Raw genomic sequence first — 27893 nt, 5'->3', positions numbered from 1 at the left:
TGCATAGTATATTCAGGAGAACCAAAGCCCTAAGACCTGCCTGTCACACAAAAGAAAATATTAAAATATTATACTTCTGATTGTTGTTTCTCCGTGCCAGCATGAAAATGTACGGAATTGCTTCTGAAGGACACTATCCTGTAAGTTCACTGGGAATTGTTAGCTCAAACAGCCCTAACAAGTCTTTTCCCCCAGAGTGATTGCATGTCAAAGCCCCAGACACAGCAAGAGTGTGAGGGGAAAGGAACATCCTATGCAGGTACCTGCCCTTTAAGCTATGAGACCAAAATTCCCAGGTGCTTTGTGTACACGTCTATATAATTTCACACAGACAGAAATGGCCCTGGAGTGGAATGCAGGACGTGTTTGCACCTGCACCAGTCAAGCTGCACAATGATTTAGCACATAAAGCGATTTATGAGATGGAGTTGAAATCAAAGAATAAAGCCAGAGTATCAGAAAAAATATCAACAAAGTCATGGCAAATATTTTCCCTCGTGACTTACTCCTTTCAATAAAGGCAGCAGACAGAAGCTTAGTTACCCACCAGCTGGACACTAGGCTAGGATTTGGGCTGGAGTCCTGGATTCCTGAGGGGGAAGGACCATAGCTCTGGTAGCCACTGAATTTTTTTAAGAAAGCCAGGCTGGATGGGACTGGAGCAACCTGATCTACTGGAAAATGTCCCATGTCAGAGGGCTGGAATGAGCTGGGCTTTAATGGTCTCGAATCATTCTAGAATTCTATGATAATTCCATCAAGATGCATTTCATTCAAAAAGTAACCAGCACCACCCTGTATAATGCTGAGATGTGATGGCCTGGAGAATATTTAGTCAGAAATATGTTGCCTGTGTCCTTTCCCAGGTAGTATGGGTCTTTTCCACATTTAGACAGAGCATTTTAGACAGTTGCTCACTTGCATTTATCAAAACACATCCCCATGAACCACTACTAAAACCACGGGAGAAGGCAAAGCTTTCAAGCTAAAATCACCTTAAACATCCAGCACCAGCTTTGGGGTGAGGCACAACAAAGACAAAATCTCTCAAAGTCTGAAGGTCAGGAGGGAGCAATCGACAAGGAAAGCAAGATTTAGCATGAGCAGAGACAAGCTAACAAACTAAAGCGGGGGGGGAAGTTGATGGAAGTATTTTGGACACGCTGCCCAACATCTGACGACTACGAACATATTTCAGAAACCAGCATTAATTACCAATAGCAGTTTGATGGAGGACATGAAAGGCCAGGTACAGAGCAGGAAGTGTGTTATTCCTCCCTGCTGACAGTGTTTAGTTCCAGCTCCCTGAGAACAAGCTTCAAACACACACCACACGGCGAGGCCACTGTTTTATCTGCTGGGATGGGTGAGCATGACAGACAGATAAATAATGGGAAAATAAAAAAGCCTGAAACACATTTTGGGGCTGCAAAAGGAGAATGATCTATTGAGGAGAACTAATGAGGAACTGCTGGAGGTTTATGAAGACTAAAGTGGAGTAAACGTAGGGAAATTCCGTGACCTCGGTGGGCACGTCCTGAGGTCTGAGTGATGGAAACCAGACCCTGCAGGGCCCCTGGGAACAGCAGCCTCTGCCTGTCCCGGCCCAGCTGAACAAAGACAACACAAAGGAACAAAACTGAGAAGAACTCCTATGAGCTCTGAACTAACCCCAAAGAGAAAAAGGGGAAGAGGAAAGGGAAGGGAGTTAATGATGAGAACAACTGAGGGTCTGCGAGACCTCAGAGCTGGGAGCTGGAAATACATGGAAGAGGGAAAAATGAGAAATGTACAGAAAACCCGTAACTAATCCTCTCCCCACTAAGCACTTGCATTTGTTTTAACTATCCAAGTTATTTCCTTCACCCAATACAGGAAACAGAAAATTTTAAAAATTGAGATAACTGCGAGTCGATAGCACTCACAGATTGGTAAATTCCCAAAGAGAAGAGTGATCAACCACCTATTTTCTACAAAAACTCCTTGCAGCAGGACAATATGAGCTCCCAGCTAAGGACAGTACCTTTTTCAGCCAAGGAAATCAAAAATTCACCAGTGCCCTCAGTACATGGAATGAATAAAGACAAACCTAAACAAGACTACTGAACTGGAAAACAAACCCAAAGGCAAATAAAATTCAAATACTCTACTTTCCTTAACAATAAAACCAGAATGTAAGATGGTTTCAGGAGGGTTGCATGTCTCAGGCAACATCTAAGAACAGGACCAGCATCCTGACCCCAGTGAAGCCACCACCAAGATTCTGAGGCTGATGTAAGCAGGATTTTCCTCTGGTCTTTAGTGCCACATCTGACAGAAATTTACAGTGCTGTGAGGTCCTTTTCTTTCCCAAACACCAAATCAACTCTACAGTGTTTCTTTAAGAGACATTTTAACTCCAGTGTGCTCATTTTAATGCATTAAGCTGGGTTTGGGTTTGGTCTGAAGGACAGTCCCGGCAAGGCTTTTGCTAAAGCCAGGCACTGCTGCTCTAATGAATTGTTTTAAGCAGCAGGTATTTCTATTTATTCTGGCATCAAATAAAAACCCGCCCTGGAATATACAGAAACATTCAACATGAACCACTATGGAAAATGTTTTTAATGTGAGAATTCCTTTTCCACTCACAGTAAACCAGCTAGTCTTTTCCCTTTCCTTGGGGATGAATTCTCTGTTGTGACACTGGCAGGGCACTGGAATCAATACAACACAGGGAGGAAGATTTAAATTAACAGTACAGACAGTCCACACAGAATTGTCTCCTGCTGTGGACAGGCCAGCCAGAGATGGCAAATGGCCAAGGAAAAGGTAAAAATGTGCAGTCCCTTATTCAGGTGTTTTACATGGAATAAAAAAAGCCTACTTGGAGACACAGACCACAGATCCTCTTTTGCCAAACCTGGGCATATTTTGAAACACTTCACTGCGATAAACAGCCAGGAGATGGGAAAGTTTTTCTCCAAACACTGATTCACTTGTGGAAAGAGTCTGGAAAACTATGTTTCTCAATCACCTCCACTCTGTGCTTGGTTTTCTCCAGGCAAATATTCCTTGAGCTCAGCCTGCCCCTCTGCAGTACACACACTTCCTCTGCTTTCTTTTCCCCAACATCAAGCCACAGAGGAGCACATGTGACTGCAGCAGAGGTAAAGTCATTTTTAAGCAGGGCAATTTAAGGATATTTAAGACACATTCTCATTTTCCATTTCCCAATTCCACACTGCCCCCAGTTTTATTACTAGCTGAATACAGGGAAGCTTCAGCTTGGATCTGGGGTAACATGTACACTGAGGAATGAAGGCCAAGCTTTGCCTTGAAATATGCAGGATCATTCCTAACTAACCGTAAAGCTGCTTATTTGGCACTGGCAGTGGAAATATTGAACGAAAGGGGCATTCTCAATCTGCTTATGTCACAGAAAGGTTGGATTCTGACAGTGTGCAAGGCTCCAAGCTGCAGCCTGATATTAATAGCAAGACATTAAACTCGCGATTTGGCTGGCTGGGAGGCAGCTCTGCTGGAACACAGATTTTTCTGCAGGAAACGGCAGCTCTGGGTGAGGGATGAGCCCGAAGCAGACTCGGGAATTTTCACTGGTGTGTGATGAGGTCGTGTCACACAAAGAGAACCTTCCTGCTCAAAGTGAGGAGCAGATCCCGCAGCAGAGGCTGCTGGACCACAACTGTTCCACACAGGAATACTGTTTTCCTTCTGTCCACCTCCTCTGGAATCCATCCATTCCCAGGCCTACCTTACCCAACCACGTGGGGCAATGAGCATTAACAAACTATTTCTTACACAAATGTGGTTCTGTCCCGTGGTGCAGGCAGTGGGCTCTGCACCTCAAGACATACCTACACATTTTCCCCATTTTTGAGCTTGTTTCTGCCATTATGTAACCCTCCACACTACCCTGGCAGCTGGTCCAAGAAAATTTGAACCAAGTCCCCAGAGCAACTGGCTTCAGTGAGAGGCCCCTGCCAGAATACAAATACAAACCTCCTGCTGCTGTTTTCTAGCTGTGTCTGCATGGCAGGCAAAGATTCCAGACAGGTTTTTCAATATGGATCTTTCAGAGCACAAATGAACACCTCTTAAGAGCCATTCAAACTTCATAATCCCACTTCCCAACAACAGCTGGGCCTCAAGGCTTCCGCCAGGGTAAGTTCTGCTTCCTTATTTCTCACAACGCAAAGAAAATCAAGGCATTGTCACTGAAAATAACATTACCTACAGCACTCTGAGTCCTCTTATTTCAGGACATATAATCCAACAGATTCCTTAGAGTCTCTTGAACATGACTGAGCAACATCAGATTCTGGACTTGTACTGCATCACACCCCCAAAAACCCCACACTCTTTACAGGAGACCTCCCTAAGCCATGCAATCTCCTGTAGCTTTGCACTCAAAATCCTCATTTCACAGAGGTAGACAGAAGCATTCAGAATGCAACTGACTTGCCAAATGTCACAAAATGAGTCAGTGCCAGAGCTGGGAACAGAAATCAGGAGTCTAAGAGTCCAAATTCTCTGCCTTATATAGCGCAGCAGCCTCAGTCTCCTGGTTTAGGAGAGCTCGCTGCATTTACAGGATGGCAGCATTGGCATTGCAAGGGCCAACCTCAGCCATAAGCAGGAGTAAAAACACACATACACCTGCTGAGACCATATTCTTCGTCCGTTCAAGTGTAAAGCAAGAAATGAAAGCAAGCTGCTGTTGTAGAGAACTTTGGAGAGTGCAACAACCTCAGCATAACCATTAAGACCAAACGTGATGTCACTCGCTGGACTCACTTCTTGCTCCCACAGGCAGTCCTGCTGATTTGGAAAGGAATATCTGGGAGCTGGAGTGAGAAACAGGAATCCGGCAACAGTAGAAATGGTTGAAACACCAAGATAAACGTTCCTAAGCCAGCATGGAGGATCAGTGGGCATCCACCTGTCTCAATTGTTGCACTCATACTAAGCCCAAGTCAAAGCCATGCTACACTGCTGCTCATATCACCCAGCGTGTGCACGTGGCATGGAGGCCTGGCTATTAAAAACCTATTTATCTACAACTGACACCTGCTTTTCCCAATCCTGACAAAGGAGGAAAACCAGAGAATCTCTTGCATGGTTAAAATTTAGTACTACCAACACTAATCACTTTCGCAAACCAGCTGCGTGTCACGAAAGAACATTCATTAATTTATTCTTCCTCTGCCATGAAAAAATGCAAATGGCACAACAAGGCTAAATGGGGCACAGAAAACGTGTAAGTGAAGATATAAGTGCTTTGCTGCCACATAATCAAATGTCAGAGGAGAAGGTAGGAAAAGCAGGACTGAAGAGAGCAAAGAGGCCAGACTGGTTTTGTCCCAGGAATATTCACTTTCTAAATATCTTGGACAATTGTGCTGGAAAGAGCAACAAGTGAGTTTAATCTTCATTGCTGTGATCTTCTACTTTCTCCACTGCAGCCACAGTCTGCAGCAAGTTGCAGCACAAGAAATAACTTGGGTATTGTAAGAACAGAAAAGAAGTCATAAAAATATTTCCTTAGTCATGTTGTCTCTGGTAATATAATTCCCTGAATAGAGATCTTCAACAATACTCTCTTTAAATATGGAAAGAGCTCTGACTTTAGTCAGCATGTTTATTCCATCAGCTTCTCTCTCTCTCTCTTTTTTTTTTTAACTTCTTTATTGTATCTTACCACAGCCACCTCCAGGTGCAGGCACACAGTGTAAAAACCTTCCTCAGTGGAAGTGTGTTTTCCATTGCACACAGAATAAACACATTATGAGGGATTCCAAATGGAGAAAACTCGGACACAGAGGCCAGTCCTTGCTCATGGGTATGTATCCTCCAGCTCTGTATTTCCTCCTTTCACCTGATCCCCACACCACAGAGGGAAGGAGCTGCATTCCAAGATGAGCCCTTCCACAGGGCTCCTGCTGAAGGCACTTCCCTCCCTGCTCTGCATCACCCACTGTCCATAACCCCTGCAAGTGTCTCCCTGAACACTGGAGTGCAAGAACAGCTGAAAATTAGGACCCATCCCAAGTTTACACAGAATGGAGGATGAGGGGCTACCTGACTTTGAGGCAAGTTTAAAAAAGTTCATGCCATCATCACAGAGATGATGCTGAGCTGTGCCTCCAAACACTGCTGCCACTGTGGGGATTAAAAAAAAAAAACAAAACAGGAGAACACTGTGAAGGTTACTGCTACCTGAGTGAAATAAATAAACCAAGTACTTAATGTGTGGGATGTAAGGACCCTGTGTATGCAGGCTTTGGATAGGAGTAAAGGCAGTTAGGAAGTAGGAGGAGCAGGAGGCTGAAAAGAAGATTTAACTTGGCTTTCCCACAATGAGGTATTCTTCTCCGGTGACCGAGTGCCAGCTTGATCTGGGAATGTCACACAGGTTCTTACAATGGGAAATACACTCCTTAGTTAGCAAATTCTTGTTTGAGGTGAGAGAACTGAAAGGAACATTATACAGACACACCAAGAGGCAGTTTCTTCTGCATGCAAGGAAGCAGAAATACTCAAGAATAACTCCTGGACCCAGAGACTGCCAGGGCTTAGAAGGGGTTAAAATGTAATGGCTTATTTATAGCTCATACCCTGGTCAGCTAATCCATATCTGCATCACAGAGGTACACAGAACAGCAAAACCAACATTACAGCAAACTAAGGAGTGAAAGATTGCCCAGAACACCCCTCCTAGCACAGAGGTGCCTATCAAATACCCTCCCCTGCCTCTTGCACTTACCCACAGTGTCACAAGGCTCGTCTTTGTGCACGCAGAAATCTGTCCTAGAAAGAAAAACAGAACAGAAGTGAAATGTATCCGGTGCCTCCAGACCAGGAAAAAGCAGTGGTGCATGACTCACATATCATGGGTGTTGAGGTCTGGGGATTTTGTAAGGCTGCTGTGCAGTCTACACGATGACAACACCGATAGCAGCCCTGATTGCTCCTGAGATTACAGGCAATTATGTGAATCAGCCCCGTGTACCACAGTCCAAGGTAACAGACTTAAGAGTCAGCACCCAGAAGAGCCCTGCCTCAGTCTGTGATGTCACACTTATTCCACAGCTGGATTAAAAATGAAGCTCTTTCCACAAGAGAATTGTAACAATAAGGAGCAGACATCCTGTGATGCACCCTGAAAGACAGTGGGAGGAGGAGATGTGTGGGGCACAGCCCGAAGGCACAGAACTAATAATATGTACCCAGAAATTCTCAATTCTTCACTAGAATAGAAAAGAACATGAAAAAAGCAGGACTAAACAGAGAAAGACAGATGTTGACACAGAAGAAGAAAGAGAATTTCAGGATTTTCCTGGTAATGGGCAAATTGGCTTCAGCTAAACTTATTACAGTCAGATTTGCCATGTTATGGTTTGAATCCAACACAGAGAGGTTCAGGAGACCCCATTTGGTTCCCCACATCTCATCCAGGCAGAAGACACTATAGATGCCAGTGGCACCCGCAAATCAGCCAGGGATCTGTGGAGGGGTATAAAACAAAAACAGAATAAAAGCCTTGAAGCTCACCATCAAAGCACTGACAATGTGAGAAGATTTTGTACATGAGATTCGTCATGACAGAAAAATAAGTGTGTGTGGGGGAAAAGTATTTTATAACTAAATTAATAGCTTGAATACATTTCAAGAAGCACTTAGACCTAAACTTTTAGGAACTCTCTTCATCAGAGCTGCTTTGCAGTGCAATTCACAATGAAGAGGAGCTGCAGAGAAACATCACGTGTGCTAAAACATTTCAGAAGTTCCTTAAGCCAAAGGAAGCTGAGGAACTGCAGTCTCTATCACCTTGGCTTTCCTCACCCTGGGAGGAGGCAAGAGAATCCTATTAGTACATTTGGAGTGTGCCATTTGAAATGCCCGAGTTCCCTTGGGATTTGGAGCGTAAGAGTTTGGCAGGAGGAAGATCAAAAATACTTTGAGAAAGATAAATACTTACAAAAAGAAAATACTTAAGAGAAATGTAAAAATAGATAAATATTAAAAGTGCTCCTTCCTTGAAGAAAGTTATGAAACTAGGGTTTATAGGAAAAGGGATTTAAGGCCCAGGACTGTGGCTGATGAATCCAGACCCTCCACACCAAACTCCTTTGAAAGCCACAAATCAAGCTGTCAAGGACTTGGAAGGAGAGCACAAACAGCCATTACCAGCTCTTGTTCAGCAGACACTGAAAACCAACCACGCTTCAGTGCAGAAAAACCATAACAACCACCAAAGTGTTAAAAAAATCAGACAGGAACCAACCAAAAATCGGAAGCTATGACCACACACCAGCCCCAGCTTTCATTTTTCACTGCAGCCTGTGTCTCAACACCTTGGCATTCCAGCCTTCCCAGGGAAGACTAATGACAGTCTCCTGACGGAGCTGGCACCAGCGCGCCTGCTCAGCTTCCCAGAGCCAACTTGACAGAGGTTTATTTAAGGACTTATTATGTTATATAAACTGCTAAATCAAACAGATGCTTTTCTTGTGACAACAGATAGCTGAACTATTAGTGGATGGCAGGAGGCCACAGCTGGAAAAGCCTCTCTCTCTCTCTCTCTCTCTCCAGAGCCTGTCCAGCCCTGCAAATAATGCACAGAATTTCTGCTCCTCGCGCTGTCCCACACCAAAAGGTGTCTGGCACTTTCTGGCAGCTCCACAGAGGAATTACCACCATGTTATTAAATAATGGGTAAGTAAATGATCCAGCACAACTTGCAGACTCTCCTACAGAGGTAGAACAACCCTTGTGTGTGAAGAGAGTGCTGTGATGCTGTTTGGTCAGGGAAGGGCTCAAAGCACATCATCAGCAGAACTGAACATCACTGGCAATTCAAGTATAAAACCTGCTCAGCCCATCCTTAAAACTGCCATAAACACAAGACCAAGAGACTACATCTTCTGTTCAAATATATGTACAAAAACGCCAGGATTTAAACCATCTGGACCACTGCAAATATTTTATCCCAAAATTCTGTGGCCAAACGGAAAAGCACATCCAGACTTTTAGTCACAAACCAGCTTGGTGGGTCTCAGTCTTCTTACAAAGGCAAGGACACACCTCATCACAAAGCCCATTGCTGCAACTCCTACAGTCCTTCCCTGGCAGCCAGAGGGAAAGCACAGCATGGAAAGGTGTTAAGAATGATCTGTCTCACCTGTAGCTCAGTCACACCAGTGATTTAAATGGCTCCAGCCTGGCACCTGACACTGATCTGCTTTTAAAAAGGTTTCAATCACAGGTGTCTCTCTGGCACATTTTTGAGCTCAACTGCATAGGTAATTTTGAAGTGAGAGCTTGACATGACTGGTACTATAATGATACTCAACAATGCAGGAAAGGTATTTTAATACTTATTGCATGTGCAAAGGTCCCTTACCACAGAGACATAGTGCTGTTAGCAGAATTTTTTACAGAGCTGTGTTGAAATAAAGCTCTTACTGCAGGAGCTGCAGTTCAAGTCCAACATCTGACCTTATCACATGAGGTCTTGGATAATATATTGAAATCACAGCTCTAGCTGTGAATCAGTTTTACTCTTCACTTTTAGCCATTGACTGAATCAAGCAGGACAAAAGTTCTCATCCTGTGACCTGTGAAATTCTCAGTCATTATCATGTGTGGTACCCAGCAGAGGTTTCCATTAGCAGAGTATAACAATTCTCAAAAAAAAAAAAGACAACAAGTTAGTTGTTTTGTTCAATAAAAATAGCCAGAAGAGCTCAGAACTCCTCCTACAGTCACTCTTCCATCTGGCTCCCACCAACTGGAAAAAAATACCTAACTGTGTTAAGCTGAACTCTGCAATTCAAGTCCTTCCTCTGAGAAAGAAGGACAGAAGTTTAACTGTGCAACAGGAATAAGAAGCATTCTGTTAAGTGGCCATTCCCAGCATCCTTCAAATGACATCTTTTGACCAGTCTAACCCTGCAGGGTCATAAAGCTAAAGGACACAGGAAACTGGTACAGTCCAGAACCTGCCAAAATAAACTTTCCACATCCATAGGTACATTCAACAGCACTATGTGCCCAGTTTCCTCCATGCACAGTAAATTCCTCCATTTGCCCATTTAATGGGAAGGCAAAGAGCTGGAGAAGTGTGGAAGGGAGGATCAGGCTGCAAATGGAACAACTACACCCCTGTGTCAGGAAAAAAACAAGTCTTTGCATAAAGACAGCTCTGAATCCTGCTCCTGTCAGTGTTGGGACATTCTTTGCTCTGCTGTCACATCACCTACATCTAATAGGTGAGCCAAACACCTCCAGCCAGGAGCTGGAATAACATCAGCGTGCCTGAAGATTTCCCAGGGAACGCAAAAGACAGAGGGATCAAGAGAGGGAATGTATTTCAAATGAGACATGCTTCTAAAATCACTAAGATACAGATTCTGCAGACAGAAGTTATTCTTGTCTGCTGCCTGTTAAAATATGAAGTACACTACCCAAAGATGCCAGAGACTTAAATTTCTGCAAGTTCAAAACCAGAATCGGAATGAGGAAAGTCTGATGGTTACAGAGACCACAACACTATATTCAGACCTTCAGGGCTGTGGCAGATTATTCCCACAGTCTCACTTATTCACTAAGCTGGACAATGCATCTTATTTCACGGGCAGAGTGTGTCCCTTACCTGGAACTCAGGTGGATGCCATTAAAATCCCACAAGAGGAATATTTGCCACCTACGTAATCTACTTTTGCATACAAATGAGGATATGGGAAACATCACTTAGAGGTGAAGTTTCAAAAGGCAAGCGTGCCTTGGTGTTTCAAATGAACCCAGCCAGATTGGAACCAGAGGGATTTCTTCAGAGCTTGACCCCAAAGAATCTGTTTCTAGTCCTTAAAGCAGCTGCAGCTGCTGAAAATTCAGCTTCTGCTTTTTCTGGCGCATTTGCTTGTGCTGGACATGCTGTTGCTCCCACATCCTCTACCACTGGTCCATCTGTACAGTCTGGGGAGGGTCCAGGGACACACACACATGCATTTCCAAAGCCAAGAGGAGAAAAATTCATTTCCCTGACACAAGAATGGGACTGCTGGCCCAGAAGTCTTCCAAACGATGCAGCATCCTCCACGCGGCAGAGGCAGGAGGGGTTAAGGATGACAGGACACAGCAAGAAGGAAGGAAAGACTCCAAGTGCACACTGGGACTCTCCAGCAGCAAAAATGCTGCTCCTGTGCACAGCCCTGTGCTCCTTGGCCTGAACCTTCTTACCAAAGCTGAATCTGGTTTCTAACCCAACCAAACCTGTACTTTCCCAGCTATTTCCACTGCAAAACCCTGCAAATCCACTGAACAATTCCTTCTACAAGTTCTTCTACAGCTCTTCCTCAGAAGCCTGAGTCCAGCTCATTTAGCCTGACATTATGCATTCAGTTTTGAGAGCTGCAGAGATGAAATGCTCTGCTCATTCCCCCCACCCTGTGCTCAGAGCCCATCAGAAGAGATTCTCTCTGTCTCACTTGTCATGCAGGACAACTGGATACCCAGATGAGTTTAACAAAAATGTTAGTTATTTATTTAGGCCCTGATCCAGTGGAGCACATGCTTAACTACAACCAGGATGTACAGCCCGTTAACTTCAAAGGAACTATTCCCCCTGTCTAAACTGTTAAATATCTGCACAAGGGCCTGGTGGACTGCAGTGAATACAGAGGAGGGAGCAGGGTTTGGGAGAGCTGCACACACGTCTGTGGAGGAGATTTCTCAGGAACTTTGCTGGCCTCATGCCCTCCTCACCAGCTCTTTCACTGAACACTCACCAGAATCCCATGGACAGTTTGCAGTGGGGCTGTTAACACAAATCTAACACTAGAGATTATTACAATCAGGATGGCAGTTTATGCAAAAACATGTATTTCTACTTAAATTGTTGGCAGAGAAAATAATTGAAGGAGGTGAGTAATATTGAACTGCAATACAGACATTTCCTGTCTCAAACTGGGGGAGAAGGGGGTAGGAAGTAGTGTTTTCCTAGCACAATGAGCATCCACATTACACCATCATTTTGTGCCCACTTTAATTATTCAGAGATCGCTTCTGTAAAAATGAATACTTCTTTTACATCTTAAAGGATGCAAAAAACTTAAAAGACCATGAATTTGCTATTCAGAATTTGTGGTAACTGTGGGGAACATGGCATGGAACTTGCATTGTATTGTGAGGTTGAGCTCAGATAGAGGAAAAAAGACTGTTGGCCCTACAACACCCTTTTTCTTGCTTTATCTGACGTGTTTGACACATCAGTAAGTTCAGAATTACAGTGGGCAAAGAATTTTGATCAAATATTTCTATAAAGATCATTTCACATCTGAAATAAATGCATGAGCTTTCAAATACACAAACCAACCAGAAATGACACCCCTCCTTTATCTCATTTGTGGTAGAGGAGAGTTGTTAAAGTAGTTATTTCTTTGGGCAAAGAGAGAGAAAATTAATTTAGTTTATGATATTTCTCTCCCTCTTTCTTTAGGAGATAACTCCCTCCCCACTGCTGACACACTGTCTGCTCAGCTGATTCCCCCCTAATTGTACACAGAGCACCTGAGCTCAGCTGTGTTCTCAGCTCCACACCTTCCTTCTCCTAGGAAGGAGGGCTCCAAAGCCTCCCCTGTTTTTTCCACTCCTACCAGCTGGTGTGAGGAAAAAGCACCCCTGTTCTACAGCCATGTCCTGACCCCGGCTGTGACACCTTGGCTCAAGAGGAGAGATGCTTTTGTACAACCTTGTTAGGAATGCACAAAAACAAGACAGAGCACTTTCACCTGAGGCATCTGAGCAGCAAATGTATTGTCTTTTTCTTAGATTTCTGCTCCACCAGATCACTGAGCATGGGCATTACTGCTTGAAGCAAACTGATAAACCAGACCTTCCCATACCTGGTCACAAAAACAGCAGCATCCACAGGAGGGGTGTCATCTCTGGCACCGGGAACCTGGTTGTTACCAAGGTATTTTGCCCCACCATATTCTTCATTTTGCCACTGACAGAAGCTCTCCAGAGACCTCTCTCCATGATGCCCGATGGACAACTTTGCCTTTGGGGAAAAAAAAAATAAATATATATATATAAAAGGAGAAATATCAGCCCCAGTCAGACCTCTCTGTAAGAGTTAACTCCAGACTGGTTTGCAGCTACAAGCAGACAGCTTTACCAGGAAGGATAAATAAAAGGATCCTGGTTCCTTTCACTGCCACAGGAACTTCCCACCTTTAACACTGCCTGGTGAAGTGGAACAGGCAACTCCTCACAGTTTGTGATCCTGGGGCCAGACATGCCCCGCATCCCCCTCCCACCCTGTGGGACACCACAAAGCAGCTCCAGGAGCAGGGGAGAAAGGGGTTGGAACTCACAGGGCGACTGTGAAGCAGGACTAGTTTGGTCACTCGAATGTTGACTTTAATTCCCAGGCTTTGATGCTGGAACATGTTGTACACCTGTCAAAAAGCAAAGAAAACATCCAGAGCTTGTTAGTAGAAATAGCAAGACCTAGTAATAGTAGAAGAAACTAATTGTGACTAAAGTTAGACATTTCTCCTTTTAAAAATTGACACAAAAATTCCCCCCAAATGGATTGTGCTACTACACTCAATACAATAAGAGTTGCTGTGAAAAGGAGAAAAATATTCCAAAGGAACTCTAAAGATAAAGTCTCAGGAATATGGACATACGTTATGAAGCATTCGACTAACATGGATCTTCAGCATTTAAATATCAGAGATATCTGAATGCAAGATGAAATAATGGTGTGTTTTAGACTTCAGGAAATAGGATGGAAAAGCAATTTCCCTCTGTTATTTTCGTATCTTATATAAGAGAATAGTAATAAGGCAGCACATAATGACACAAGCCTCAGGAAATACAAAAATAGCCCCGGAAACTACCTTACTACTTTATCCAGATTTTGCATTCCAGCTCAGATACTTCACCTCATTTTTATAGGTTAGAATATAAGATCTTAATTGAACCCAGAATTTTATTCCACCCTTTTCTCAGTGTACAAATGTTTTAACTAGACAGTATCAAAAAAGATGAGGGAAGGGTTTATTTCAAAAGGTGTAAAATGCCACATAAAAGGCCTTGGGTGAATATTGTATCCCCTACTTTGTCAAAAAAACTGAAATCAAGACCAGTGAAAAGAGACTCCTGACAAATGGGAGGCAGGTTTGGCCCCAGGTAAGCAATATTCCTTCCTCACAGCTCGTTTGGCTACAAGCATCACCCAGGCTCAGAAACTTCCTACAGCAAACCCGAGACACGAGCACATCTTGCACATTATGTTTTCAACGCTTGGTATTTTTCCTATTTGTGCAAATGCTCAGGAATGTGCTCAGTGGAAGAAGCTCTCCAGTGTTTGGGGTCGGATTTAAGCACACACATAAATGTTTCCTACAATTTAGGCACAGATTGCAAGACAGAGCTACTCAGTGTTTGACCCAGTGACCTTCAGCAGAGCACAATGAGCCATTTCTCTTCCCTGGGCTGGCACACAAGGGCTGGCACCATTTGCTTAGCCTGGAGATGCATTGGGAGAGCAGCTCAGGCCTCTCACTACAGACCTGGGGGGAATAAACTTGAGAGTTGCAGGGAAGGGCTCTGACAGATGACCCCTGTGTAAGTGGAGACCTGGACGTTCAGCTGGGAGGGTCAATGGGGCGCCAGGCGGAGGGGGTCAACACCTGCTGCACCACTACAGAGGCTGACAAACACTTCCCTGGGATGGAGGGATGGATTTGGTTTTCCAGCTCTCCACTAGCTCTGGCCATCCCATGAAGTTCCCACTCATGAAATGAGAATAAATCCAGCAAACAGGTCCTTATCACTGAGCCTGGTGGGTGCTGGTGCCCGGCTTCCCATCAGAGCAGTCAAGCTGCCTCCAGAACCAGCACAGACAAATCCAAACACCACTGACTTCCAAAGGCTGTTTGGCCTGGCAAAACTTGTTCACCAAGCACCAGCTGCTGGACAGTTCAGGATGTCATCTTGAAAGCTGACAGCCCTTCCTCCTTTTCTCTTGTGGTCTCTGTCCTAAGGATAACTCTGACTGCACTTTTATTCCCATCCACCAGCAATCTCAGAAGAGCTCAAGCAGCAGCAATTGGACACAAAATCAAAAAAAAAAAAAGGTCACTGGGAGTGTAAGAGGCTCCACCTTGCTTGTTTATTCAAGCTTTGTTTGCTTATTTTCTTAAATGAAGGCGTAAGGAGCCCCAGAGTGATGGCAGTTTGTGTTGCCTAGAAGGAACCTTCCCCCTGAGAGAGAGATTACTTAACAGTTACAGGCAACACACACTTGACTTGGAGAAAATTTAATTTGCCAATTAAAATAATTTGTATACAGAGAAAAAAAAATCAAAACAATACCTTCCCCTCACCTCATCTTTAGTCCTGCATTCCTGACTCCTTCCCCCTCACCCAGAGCCACGCAGGTGGACGGGGAATGGGGACTGTCCTCTGGAACAGCTCTCTCTGCTGCTCCCTCCTCACACTTTTTCCCTGTTGCAGGATGGATCCTCTCCATAGGCTGCAGCTCCCATCAGGAGAATCTGCTCCAGCACAGGCTCCTCTCCTCAGGTCACAATGTTGGGAACAGCCACCTGCCCCACCATGGTCTCCCCACAGGCTGGAGGCCAACCTCTGCTCCAGCACCTAGAGCTCCTCATCCTCCCGCTTTGACCTGGATGCTCACATGAATTTTTCCCCCACTTTTTTCCCCCTCTTTTGAAGATGTTTTCACAGAGGCACCTCCAGCTCTCCTGACAGGCTCTGCTGTGCCCTGTGGTGAGGGCTGGGACCATCTGTGTCCAGCACGGGGCAGCTCTGAGTCTCAGCCCCACTGCCAGCTGCACCCACACACTGTCCTTTCAGAGGGAAACTTCTCTCAGATCACGGGCTATAAGGCTAGAAGGAATCCCATGGAGAAGGCAAACAGACTTTTAAATGATTTGATAAAAAAAATATGAGCCTGATACAGCTCAGGTTGTTCCAATCTGGATTTAAACCAGGCCGTGCCAGGTAGGCTGTGCCCAAAGGAAGCATCATCCCAGAACCCAGCTGAATTTAAAATAAAAGAATTCAAATACATAGGTCTTTCCTGCTAAGAATGGAATTCCATCATGGCAGAAACAATTTTCTGCCTTTCTCACCCAGCCAACAAGAAAAGCAAAGCCCAGAGACTCTGTGTGTCCGAGCTGCTCCACACCACGTCCAAGTGTCTGTCGCTGTAGAGCAGGATGGGAACGAGAATGACTCCAAATCAAAGGCAAAGAGAATGAACTCCTTTATTTCAAATGCACCGCTCTGTTTATAGAGAACATCGTGCGGACTAATTTCATCGGTCTTAGAGTAAAAACATCTCACACCACTGGTGTGCAGTGAATGACGCACGGTGGCAGAACATATCTGTGAACAATGTGAACAACAAGATAGATTAGAGAATTATTTACATTCTTTCCCAACTGTCTCCCAGGCTCTCGCCTGATTAGAAAACCTTCTCTTTTTCTCTCTGACTGAACTGAGAATATCCACAAGTGTCCACCAGCAGCACGTGCCAAGTGACGTGGCTGGGATAACTGGTACCAGGGAATGAGGAATGGGATTTCCCACTGCAGATGTTCTCAAGATTTCCTGCTGCACAGACAGAGACTGACTCACAGACACCTCCCTGCCCACTCCCAACACCATGGGCCACCCTTCCTCAAGACTGCAATGGCATCACACCCTTCAGGCTGCTGTGAATACTTCCAACAGGGGAAAAGCAAAAATATTTGGGTGGTTTAGAACCTCTTAATAAAAATAAGGCAGCTGGGAACAGAAGTGTCAGCTGCATGAAACTCTGCCATGGAACCAAATGCAAAGGTTAGTTTTTTAGGACACCACCACAAGTGGCAGAAAACAGCTTGGATGGAAAAGAAATGGAGGTTCTGGATCACTGGGATGAAAGGAAGGGATGGGAAAAGGGATTGTCAATGTGACTGTGGTGTTGTGGGTGCCCTGCTGCAGGTGAACTTCTACACGTCTGTACTGACTTCTCTGTGGAGTCGTCAGAAGTAGGGTGAGCTCTGGAAACAGGAGATACGGTAAAGAACCATACAAAACAGACAGAAAAAATGGAAGGGGAAGTGCAGTAGAACAAGAAGAAGAATAAAGCCTGTCTGGCATCTCCCCCTTCACCTGCATTTCTCTGACAGAGCTTTACTGTACAGAATGCCCTAAAGAAAACAGGAAAGCTTGAAGGCTGGACCATCCTCCTCTGTTTGCATTCCTCCTGCCTTTCTTTCCCCTCACAGCTCTGACATGGAAGGGGCAGAACAAATGCAGTTTTGGCATAAGCTGTGCAGGCCTGCCCCAGCATGCACTAAACAAACACAGACATAAGGAGAGAGAGGCTGAGAGAGGAACTAAACTACATCATTTTAATTTTTTTTTTTTTAATTCTCAAGAGCTTCCTCTGCAGGTGGACGGTGGGAGGGAGACGTGTGTGTTTCAGATGTTTTGGAGTTCAGAACAGCAACCCTGAGGGTAAATTGACTTTTTTCCCCTTTTTTCTTCCCAGAGCACTGCACTCAAGCAGGAGCCTTCCCATTGCCTTGGCTGCTGGATGAGGTTTGGACAGCAGAAGCCTTAGTCAGGTTACTGAGGTTGTCTTTCTCTTGTTTTGAAAAGTGCTATAGGATTTCTAACACCCACCTAAAGCCAAGCTTTCAAATTACTCCTTTAAACATTATGAAAAAGAACATATTCATAGCTCTTTATAAGATACAGTTGACATAACTCCTTCTCCTGGGGCTGCTGGAGCAAAAAGAGAAATCTGTAGACAGTGATGAAACAGATTCTTTTCCCTTATGTCCCTGCTTCCATCATGAAAATTCCAGACCAGGGTAAGGGAGCTGATTATCAGTGGCAGCTCTGGAGCCTTTATGTGCCAGCCCCCAAGAGCACAGACATATAAATCCATCAATGCAAGCATGATAAAAATGATTTTATCTGCTTTTTTAACATAAAAAAACCCCTCACAGGGGAAATCCAAAATGAAAAACAATCTGTGGAGCGTAAAATCAGGCTTCAGAGACTAAAACAGTATCATTCCTAAAGAACAACATAAGAATTTTCCCTCTTAATGACATCCAAAAGATCACTAACTTCAAGTTCCTGCTTGCTGCTGCAAAGAGCTTCCACAGTAATCTCATGGCTTAGCAACAGCTGCAGGAGAACTGACACACACTGCAGAAACTCTCCCTCCACACTGCGCTCTCAGAGAAAAAGGCAAGCTCCAAACCAAGCCCCAATTGTAATTTATTGCAAAACCCAAAAAAATACACTTAGGGGACAAAAAAAAAAAAACAACCCCCCCCCCCCCCAAAAAAAAAAAACAAACCAACCCAACTCTTTTTTTTTTAGGTCTTCAAACCCATAGAAAGCAGCTGTTAAATGACTATGTTGTGGTCTTGGAAATTCAGAAATTCAGACGTCTCTGTCTCCAAATGCTCTGAGGGTCAGTCTGGGTGGGACTTGGTTTGCAAAGTCGGCTCTGCAAGGAGCCAACATCCACAGCTCCCTGCTCAGGGCCTGGCTGAAAACAGTCACTCATCCTCAGCAACACAACAGCCATGGGCAGGACTTTCCAAAGGGTCTCGTGCCCATTTATCACCACTTCAACCAGTTATCTCCAGAACCATTTGAATCAATTCTCTCCAGAAAGGTGAATAACTAAACCATGAAAACCAGACATAACAGAGACCAGTGCAGTTCCTAGAATCTCCTTTTTCCTTTACTGGTCACTTCTTTCATATGAAAAGCAACCACAAGAGCAAACAAAAGCATAGAACTCCTGCAAGAACAGAACATTCACCCTCACAGCTCCACATGGATGAAATGCACTGAGAAATTAGTTGCCAGATGCAGACTAGCAGAATGAGTGAGCAAAATAAGCATGTTTTTAAGCTTGATTTACCACAAAGGCACTCAAGTTTGGAATTCAGAGCAAGTTCTAAACACTGGTGACTACAGAAGGAGGACAGGAACAGGAGATGCTCTCAAGCCAAAGGTGAGACAAAAACTGAAATGCAAACACTGCAACGAAGCTCAGTAACAAGGGAGTTTAACTTAGAAGAAGAGATCAGCTCCTATATTTAAGTAGGTGGTTTTGCACTCCCACAGCTCTGCTGGAATTTCTCCCTGTCCATGTTCTTCCACTCCTCATGCCCACAGTCTCACTGCCTTGCTAAGGCTGCAGCTGTGCATGGTGGCATTTAGCAACTTTAGCACCTGTTTGGAAAATCATGCTGAATCAAGCACCTTGCCAGAAAACAAGAAAAGATTTCTCTTTAGCAGTGGTGACATAAAGAAAGCCAACTCAAATCCCTGGAGCCCTGCTTGTTCCTGCTCATACATTACAGTGCACCTTGGAGGGAAATTCTTCCATGATCTTGGAAAAACCTGACTTATAATTTCAAGCATTAGTTTAGTAAATGGAAGAGCCTGCACTTCTACAGTGACATTCACAAAAAACAAGTACTTTTAATGTGAATCTATTCTCTGTTCAGGGGCATAGAACTACAGAATAACATTAAAAACACAGCATTTGCTACATGAAGTGCTACCTGCTATTTCTGGGTTCCAAAATGGGTTTGCTGTGCTTTTAAGCTGTTATTCTAGAAGAGGGTGGTGGGGTTTTTTTTCTCTAAGATTCTCATTTACCAAGAGAGCAATGAACCCGTATTTTGTAATGCTGACTTTTTCCCCCTTCAGAAATTCTTGTAACATAAATAGATATTAAATACTTTAAGGCAGGTCACTTTATTTAAAATGTCTATAAATATAAAATGCATTAATAAGACCTCTTAATGCTTGTTTTGTGGTTTGACAGTAAACGTAATGGCTTACAGAGAGGAGTTAAGTTAATATACCCCTGACCAGTAATGTTCTATTTGCTTAAATACAAGCAGCCAAGCCAAAATTAACATTCTGGTTTCTTTTAGAGGCAGCCTGCCATCCTGCAGTATAGCTGAATAAGCACTGCCTAATATCATGGGGCAAATCCTGTCCCCCAGCTAACAGTCACCCAAGGCTGACAGGGAGGCAAGAAACAAAGATCTCAAGCAGTCAAGAGCTTGGCTTAAGGCCTCCCCAAACCACATGATTATCTCTCTGAAATACATTTTCCTGAATTATCCTTCAGCTTCTTTTCCTGGGATGAAGGTTGGCTTTCATTACACAAATGTAACATCAAAATCCCCTTTGATTTCCTTGAATTCCACCTGGTTTTATCACTACAGAATAAAGGATTTATGCAATGATGCCATCTATGTGTTTGCCTATCCTCATTCCTCACTGTCTTTTGGTCTTGCCAGTCAGTCTCAGGCAGTTTCTTTCAGAGGCCTGAAAGATGTTTCTAAGAGCGTGGGAATGTAGGTGGCCAAGGGAGAGACCCTCCCATTGCCCCTCTGAAGGCTGAAGAGCTGAAACATGAATTCAAATCCTATCAGACATCAGAAAAACTCACACCAGTGAGCCCCCAGGAGCAATGACTTAACAGTGGGAAGCATTTCAGCTGGACCTTGCACCTGAGGAGATGTCACATTCCTGTGTTCCTCATCCAAGAGTCCTCTTCCATGTGCTCTCTCTGGTGTCTAATAAAGGGATGAGCTCACCCTACAGCATCAGAACCCAGCTTAAAAGCCCGTCAGCCTAATCCATTGGAAACTAACCTTCAATATTTGCTTAATAAATGGGTTTCGAGAACCCAGCCCATCTATGAGCACCTCCCCACACAGATTTATTCCCACCTGGCAAGCTGATGTTGCTGAGATGTTCTGCAGTACCTCAGCCTGGACAGACAACTGGATTCAATGACCCACAGCCATCTTTTGTTTAAGACTTGGTCCATCAGTCTGGTCATCCCTAACAATCTTCACAGGCTGAAAAAGCTGCACAACACAGACATCCCCAATGGCCACAACAAAATCATTGACCTGCTGGCATGAGGATGATGAAAAGTAAATGCAGAGCCACAGTGGAGCCCCATCGAGTGACAACTGTCAGAGCACACTGGGAGGCAAAATAAAAGGTAGAGGAAGGGACACAGAAAAGTAGCTCATTAATGGAAAAGATGAATCAAACTCCCTACTCAATCAGCCTCCAGCAGGGCTCCCTCACACCAGTGCTTGATGAAGGAACACAAGACCTCTTAAAAAGCTGCTCTTCCATAGCTGCTTTATGCTGAGCACCCATCTCTTCACTGGGAAGCATGACCAGGCAATTACTGTTCAGGACTGTTATTTTTTCCCAAGCCAATTTGCTGCTCATAAACACCAGCAGAGGAACAGTGAGGAGAATGAGCTGTTCCTGGATATTACAATAGCATGGGCAAAGGAATATGAGCTTCCTCCAAGACTTTCTTGTGCAAATGCCTCTGCAAGGACCCCTGCAGCCTCTGAGCAGAGTTTTCCATGTCCACATCCAATTTAGCCATTACCTCCTTACTGGCACTGCCAACAGCTGAATGAGCACTCCCTGTGGGAGGCTTTGTGTTCCCTTATCAGCGGAGCCAGAAGGCCCCACTACAGGGACAGCTCACAACACCCACACTTCCCATGAGCCTGCAATTTCCAAAGGTTCCCCTCATTCCCAAAATATATCCCTAGGACTTCTGGAATGATTTTCAAGCCCAACTCCATCAACTACTTATAGGTATGATCAGCACCACTTTGTGCAGCCCTGGGTTGAAAAGCATGGGATCAGCCAGCAGTTTGGTCATAAGTTTGCCACGTTTTCTACATCAAGGGAAACAGGCATTTTCATTGTGTAAAAAATCTGAGATAAAAATCATTCTGGACTTAAAGCCAGGTCTTCTGCTGGAAATCATTATGACTGCCGGCTTTAACTGCCTATAACAATGACCTGTATCTCTTGTGAAACAGGTGTGCCACAGGAATCTTTAGGAACACAAGAAACATGTCAGACAAGACCCTCCTCCAAGGTAAACCACAGCAACACCAAAAGCCTGGTAGAAAACACCACTCCTGAACCACTATTTCCTGAGTGAAAACTTGCATTTTCAGTTTTGAAAAATGGGTTTTTATCATGGCAAATACCAGGAAAAACACAATTGGAGAAGAGGCACATAACACAAGAAAACCAAAACATTTTCTTGTACCCAAAGGTCAAAACAATTCTTGACTTCTGCTGTCAAGTCAGCTTTATGGATAGCCCTGGATATGTCCTGCTTACTCTTGTTTCCTCTTTTGAGAGTAAAGTGCCTACTTACCATATTCATAACAGTGAGGATGAACCTTTGGGCAGCCTCTGCTCCGTGGTACTGCACCATGTCAGCATCTGCCACCACCAGCGTCTCCACCGTGTACTCGCTGGTGAGGCGAATCGCGTTCCTCCGCTCCCGCCAGTCGCTCGTGGACTTCACTTTCTTCTGTCTCTTCTTTTCTGAAAGGTCAAAATGCCTCTTAAGGCTGGCAGATCAAAATACAACACTCCCAGCCTTTTCAACAAACATTCTCGCGCGTATTCAGGTTGTAACAACCTTTAAATTAAAGTGTAACAACCTTTAAATTACAGTGTTCTTGGCTGGTTAAAGAAAAGGTTGCATTGCAGGTACATCTGTGCCCTTGGGTGCAGAGGGCAGCACATGATGTGAAAAGAGGGAAGAGGATGGAGAAAAAAACATAAGTTCAGGAGAAAAGAAAAATTAATTAATAGAAATAAAAATGTTACAGATAAGTTAAACCTCCCTTCCTCCCAACTAAAGGATTGATGTATTAATAATTTGCCTTCCTCTAAGCTGAAAGGTGAACTGTGTTTCACAGGCAAAGCAGCTGAGGCACGATCAAAGGAGAAATTAAGTTCAGATATGAATTCAAACCTGCTCACTTCACTGCAGCCACAAAATTGTGTTCATGCTTTCAATTGTAAAAATAAAGAAGCAAATGAAGCAATTAAAACAAATTTATTCTTGCAATAAGAAACAGACTTCTAAGATTTACTGAAATTATCTCTGCCTACTGTTCAGCCTGTGATATACTATGGATACTGACACTGCTATTACTATTGATTTTTTCCTGTGGAAAAGGGAACAGAAAAGCTAAGTCCTGAAACAGCACAAACACAACATTCAGTGCAAAACTGACATGGGACAGAGCCTAATGGATGATCAGACAAATCCCTCTTATGTCACACAACACATGCTGCTCATTCCCCAGAGCAGAGAATCACTTTTTAATTTTCTCTAGATTTAACCCGAGACCCTCTCTGAGCAAAGCAGCAGCCAGAGCTGGGCTGGTGTTCACTGATCCTGATTTTCCACAGCCTGTTTACCAGCTCCCTGACATAATTCAGCTTGAATTTCCCCTTCTTTCCCAGATCATCAGTTTTCCCTGACTGACCCTTCTGCATTCAGGGTGACAAACTCCATCAGCTGCAAGCCCCCCAAAGCCCACCTGAAATGGACTCCCTGCCTTCACCCATTCATGCATTTTCTGCCTTGTCAATATGCACATTTCACCACGTCCATCCCACCTCCTCCTTCCTGGTTTCCTCACAGTCATCCAGCACAATTCTGCACGTGCTTTTCTGCCCAAGGCATCGACTGTCAACACTTGGTACATATTTTAAACTGAGAAAACAACCATGAAATTTGACTTTTTTTTTTTTAAGAGAGTTTGGAAATATCCCCCTGGGTTGAAAGAGACAGACAGGAGTCTATGGACAAGAAAAAAAATGAAAATGGGGGGTGATCATAAATCATGGAAGCTACATGCCAGCAGCAAAGATGAAAATAACTGAGTTTCAAGGGCTGTTTTCACTTGGGCTGCAGGACAGCTACAGAAAAAGTGCACAATCATGGCAAAGCTGCCCCAAACAGAGAATCTCTACAATAAAAATAAAATAAAATAAACAAAAATTAAAAGATTGATTATAGAAGAAAGGAGGAGAGCTGAATACACCTTTGATTTGCCAACTATGAGATGGAGATGACTTCAAACTCCTGTGGAATAGCTCACATGTTTGTGTGTTATTTCATTTCTTTCACTCCATTCATTTCCCATCCCTCCCTCTGCACAGCAGCACATCTTTAGTTACAGGTACTCATTAGTCTAATTTAAATATCAAGGAGAAACCAAAGAAAAAAGAAAATCATTATTTCAGTATAAACCACTGACATTTTGGGTATTACTGCTATCCATCAGAACCTTCCTGAAGACAGCAGCGTTTCCTCATCAAATTCTTGTTTTGGCAATCCCCTAATAAATGTTTCCAGGTGGTATAAATCTCATACCTATACAGAAGTTGCTCTTATGGGGGGCCAAGTCTAGATTCAACTGAGTTTAGGCCTAGCATTGAATCAGCTGTGTAAAAAAGTTTAAGTGGAAGGAAAAAACCCCAGAGTTCTCTGGGTTTTCCCTTAAAAATCTCCTTTTTGGTGGGAAAGAAGACATTTGTGTCACAGGAGGAACTCGCTCTGCTGGACTGGAGCTTGCACTCTGGGGAGAAGAGGTCATGCCATGGTCATTTGCCAGTGTGGTCCCTCCTCCAGAGGCAGGAAGGAGTTGGCACCTCTGCAGCTGAACAAAACTCTGCAAGGTGTGACTTCTGGAGAGCAGCAGCCTAAAGGGACTCCTGGCAGAGGGCTGGGCAGCCTTGCTTCACACACAGCCTCTGGCCCCCTCTCCTCCTGTGGACTGGCTGCTTTCCACAGAGGGCTTGGGATTAGAGGATGTGTGTGGAAAACCAGCACCCCACAGGCTGCCTGCAAACACAGCCAGAGTGACCTGACAGGGAGAATCCAGGCTCCTGCTCTTACCCTCACATTCACACTGTCCAAGAGTAAATTTACCTGCACTTAAAACAGACACAGGATTCAAGGGAGCCCACAAAGAGCTCAGGAGGTCGCTGCTGAACCCTCCAGAACAGGCACATCAACACCAGCTACTTAAAAAAGGAGAGGTTTTTCCAAGTTTGTAGCTCCTCCACAGGGTTAATTATTTTATCCTTTCTGTCCACTTTCACAGTGGTCTCTCTTTACATCCTCCTGCCTACCACAAATGCAAATAATTTTCCAGAAAAATCAAGCACATGGAGAAAACAAGGTATTTGCATGGATGAACCACAACAAAGAAAGGAAATACACATGTCCTGTATCACAGATGTTTGATGAAGAGAAAGATCCAAACCCAGCAGGAAAAATCCTCATTAAGTGCATTTGCAGCTCATACCTGAAAGTGACACAGTTTTATGGAGGTAACCAAAAAATAAAAATACCTCATCTCTAGAGCCTCACTTCAGAAACAAGCCAGCACAGAGAAGTCTCACTCCTGCCCTGCAAGATTTATGGACCATGGGCAGAGAATCCCTCCATAAGTACATGAAACCCCAAACTAAAATAAACATCAGCCATTAAAACAAGGATTAAATGCTTGGTGGATTCTTTATTTGAACAAACTGATGTTACAAATTTTGTGGTGCAGATGTCGAGTGTTAGTGTGAAGGCACAAGAGGCCATAAACCACGGGTAGGAGCTGTCAGAGAAGTTTACATTGCAGGGAGCACACAGCACATGATTTTAGGAGTCAGGTGTTCCCTGCTTAAGAGGTCAGAGAATTTAGTATGAAATATGAGCTGAAACAGTCAATCTACAACACAGCATGTACATGCTGCAGGTGACTGGGTACAGGGGACATTACTCTTTGGCCAGTCACTCTGACAGTGTGTTATACAGTCTACTGGGCCAAAAATTCCACAAAATTCAGGACTGTGAGGTGAAGGGAGAAGGGTGAAACACCCCCAGATCCTCAGCAAAAAATGGCTGTGACACTGCACAAGTTCATTAGGGGACTTTCATTTACCCTTCCCTGGCTCACCACCTTCAAAGCCTCATGATCCACACCACGTCCTGCAGCCTTTGAAGTCTCCCTCAGAATGGGAAGAAGCAGAGTCCCCACTGTGATCAGAAGCACAACAAGGCTCTTCTGAGGCCTCTGTAGAAAACTCCTGACGTTCAGTGCTTTTTATGGCAACTCAACAGATGTGCAATTCCAGAGCAACCGCCCCAAATGACCTTTTCCTATTACACACCAAAAGCACTGTCTAGCACTGTCTGGCTTTTGGCAGATTCTTGCTGTAAGTGCAGAGTCCTTTCCTGTTCCTCCTACCTCCCTTCCAACTGTATTTCCCAGACTCATCTGAAAGCAACATCTCCTACAGCCTTCCACTATTTTTTCCTGCCTAATCTTTCCCTTTGTAATTTTAGCTACCTCATTCTTGTTAAACCCACTGACAGTTTCTGGATGCCATTCAACAAAAGCCACAAATAAAAGTTAAACTGCAGAATCCTTTCTGCAAGGCCAGATTTCTCCTTAGAAGCTCTTTTCTATTGCTGCCTTAAAAACCCTCTCCAGCTCTTCCTCAGGAGCCCTTTGCTCCCTTCCCTCCTCCCAGGACCCCTTTAACATCTCCCCATACCCTCCATGGAGGGCAAGCTCTGTTTTACCATGTCCTGTTATTTCAGTAGCATAAAAAGGAAGAGAGGGCATCCAAGTGGGGCAAAGAGCTAAAATTAATTCTCCCTAAGCCCCAGGAGTTTCCAGAGAAACTCTGACTGGTACTCACATTAAGCAGGTTTTATTAGCTTCACCTAAAAGTAAAAATCATCACCTCTCCAAAGCAAAACAGAAAGAAAAGGGAGATCCTGCACACAAACCAAGCTTAGAAATTAAAGAAAGGAAGTCCTTGAGGTGTATTCTTACCACTAAACCTAAAACCCTCTGCCACTGCTGAATTATCAGAGGGACAGGATACCACAGAATGCCTCTGGGACCAGCAGCAGGATAGAAGCACCTCTCCAAAGGTGATTAATCCCAGACATGGAGACACGGAGCCCCTTTGCCTCTGCCAGGATGCAGCACAAGAACTATCTCTGTGCCCTGGCCTGTAATATCTCCACCAAAACCTTAGAATTTCAGATTTACCACTGCCAGCTGATGCCAGTAGATTGCCTGAAATTCAGTAATTACCAATAGTTGCTTATTGAAAGAACAGCTTATTACAGATTGAGAGCTGTCCACTCATTATTCATGCTCTGTCCTACAAAACTGCATCTCCAATTTCTATCTGACTGGAATGGCAGACAAAATCAGGCATCAACTGCTAGGAAAAAATGATTGCAGAGCAGAATGATCCGTTATTCCCTAATTCACCTTCCAAAAATGGTTTTGTTTTGCTTTGGGCTTTTTTTGTTTATTTTTTTTCTCCCAAACAGTCACTTTCATACCAAATCACAAGTTCATGACTATTTCTCTGGCAAAGCAGCAAACAAGAACTTGAGACAGAAGTCATGAACTCTGAGCTGCATCTCAAAACACCTCAGATTTTACTGCAAGGATTGTTATCCAAGTTAGTCTGTGGCTTGGACACATCAGTTAAATCCTTATTCTTCTGCAAAACAAACTCAGTCATCAACACAACTCATCAGGACTTTGTTTTAATGGCAGGTCAGGATAAGCACTGTGATCTCTGCTCAATGGTTCAATTTGTCACCAGGATTCAAAGATTCCCACCTCCTGGATTATGCACACCCAGCTCCCATGGAAAGGACACTTTCCTGGTGGCAAAAACAAGGACTCGTGGCAGATAAATAAAACAATTTAGTGGTACAGGAGCAGGCACAGTGAGCATGGCTTGAGCTATGGACAGTGATAACATGGAAGAAGCAAAGACACCTAAAAGATGAGCAATCTACCTTAGTCCAGGAACCATCTCTCTGCTTTTCTAGCCAGAATGAGATATGATCATGAATATATGACCATGGAATATCCATGAACTTCCCGAGACAAGGACAGTGGACACTGACAATGGAG

At 44.1% G+C, this 27893-nt stretch overlaps 1 protein-coding gene and 1 long non-coding RNA gene across 4 annotated transcripts in view; one reads left to right on the top strand and one right to left on the bottom strand.

Moving 5' to 3' along the window:
• Window positions 1–27893, bottom strand: part of ADAMTS17 (ADAM metallopeptidase with thrombospondin type 1 motif 17) — a 158309-nt gene that overhangs the window by 114710 nt on the left and 15706 nt on the right. For all 3 annotated transcript variants that reach the window (XM_068203621.1, XM_068203623.1, XM_068203624.1), the window contains exons 4-7: window positions 22295–22467; window positions 13380–13463; window positions 12906–13063; window positions 6764–6807 (exon numbers count right to left, since the gene is read on the bottom strand). In XM_068203621.1, coding sequence (XP_068059722.1) covers window positions 6764–6807; window positions 12906–13063; window positions 13380–13463; window positions 22295–22467 — 459 coding nt within the window. The remainder of the gene's footprint in view (window positions 1–6763; window positions 6808–12905; window positions 13064–13379; window positions 13464–22294; window positions 22468–27893) is intronic.
• LOC137481737 (uncharacterized) lies at window positions 3316–5840 on the top strand. The gene is made up of 3 exons (XR_011003634.1): window positions 3316–3556; window positions 4077–4161; window positions 5704–5840. It is a non-coding gene; the product is annotated as an uncharacterized lncRNA (long non-coding RNA).

The sequence above is a fragment of the Anomalospiza imberbis genome, chromosome 13, assembly GCF_031753505.1.
Source record: "Anomalospiza imberbis isolate Cuckoo-Finch-1a 21T00152 chromosome 13, ASM3175350v1, whole genome shotgun sequence".
Classification (NCBI taxonomy): domain Eukaryota; kingdom Metazoa; phylum Chordata; class Aves; order Passeriformes; family Viduidae; genus Anomalospiza; species Anomalospiza imberbis.
This window is presented reverse-complemented; position numbering and strand designations above follow the sequence as displayed.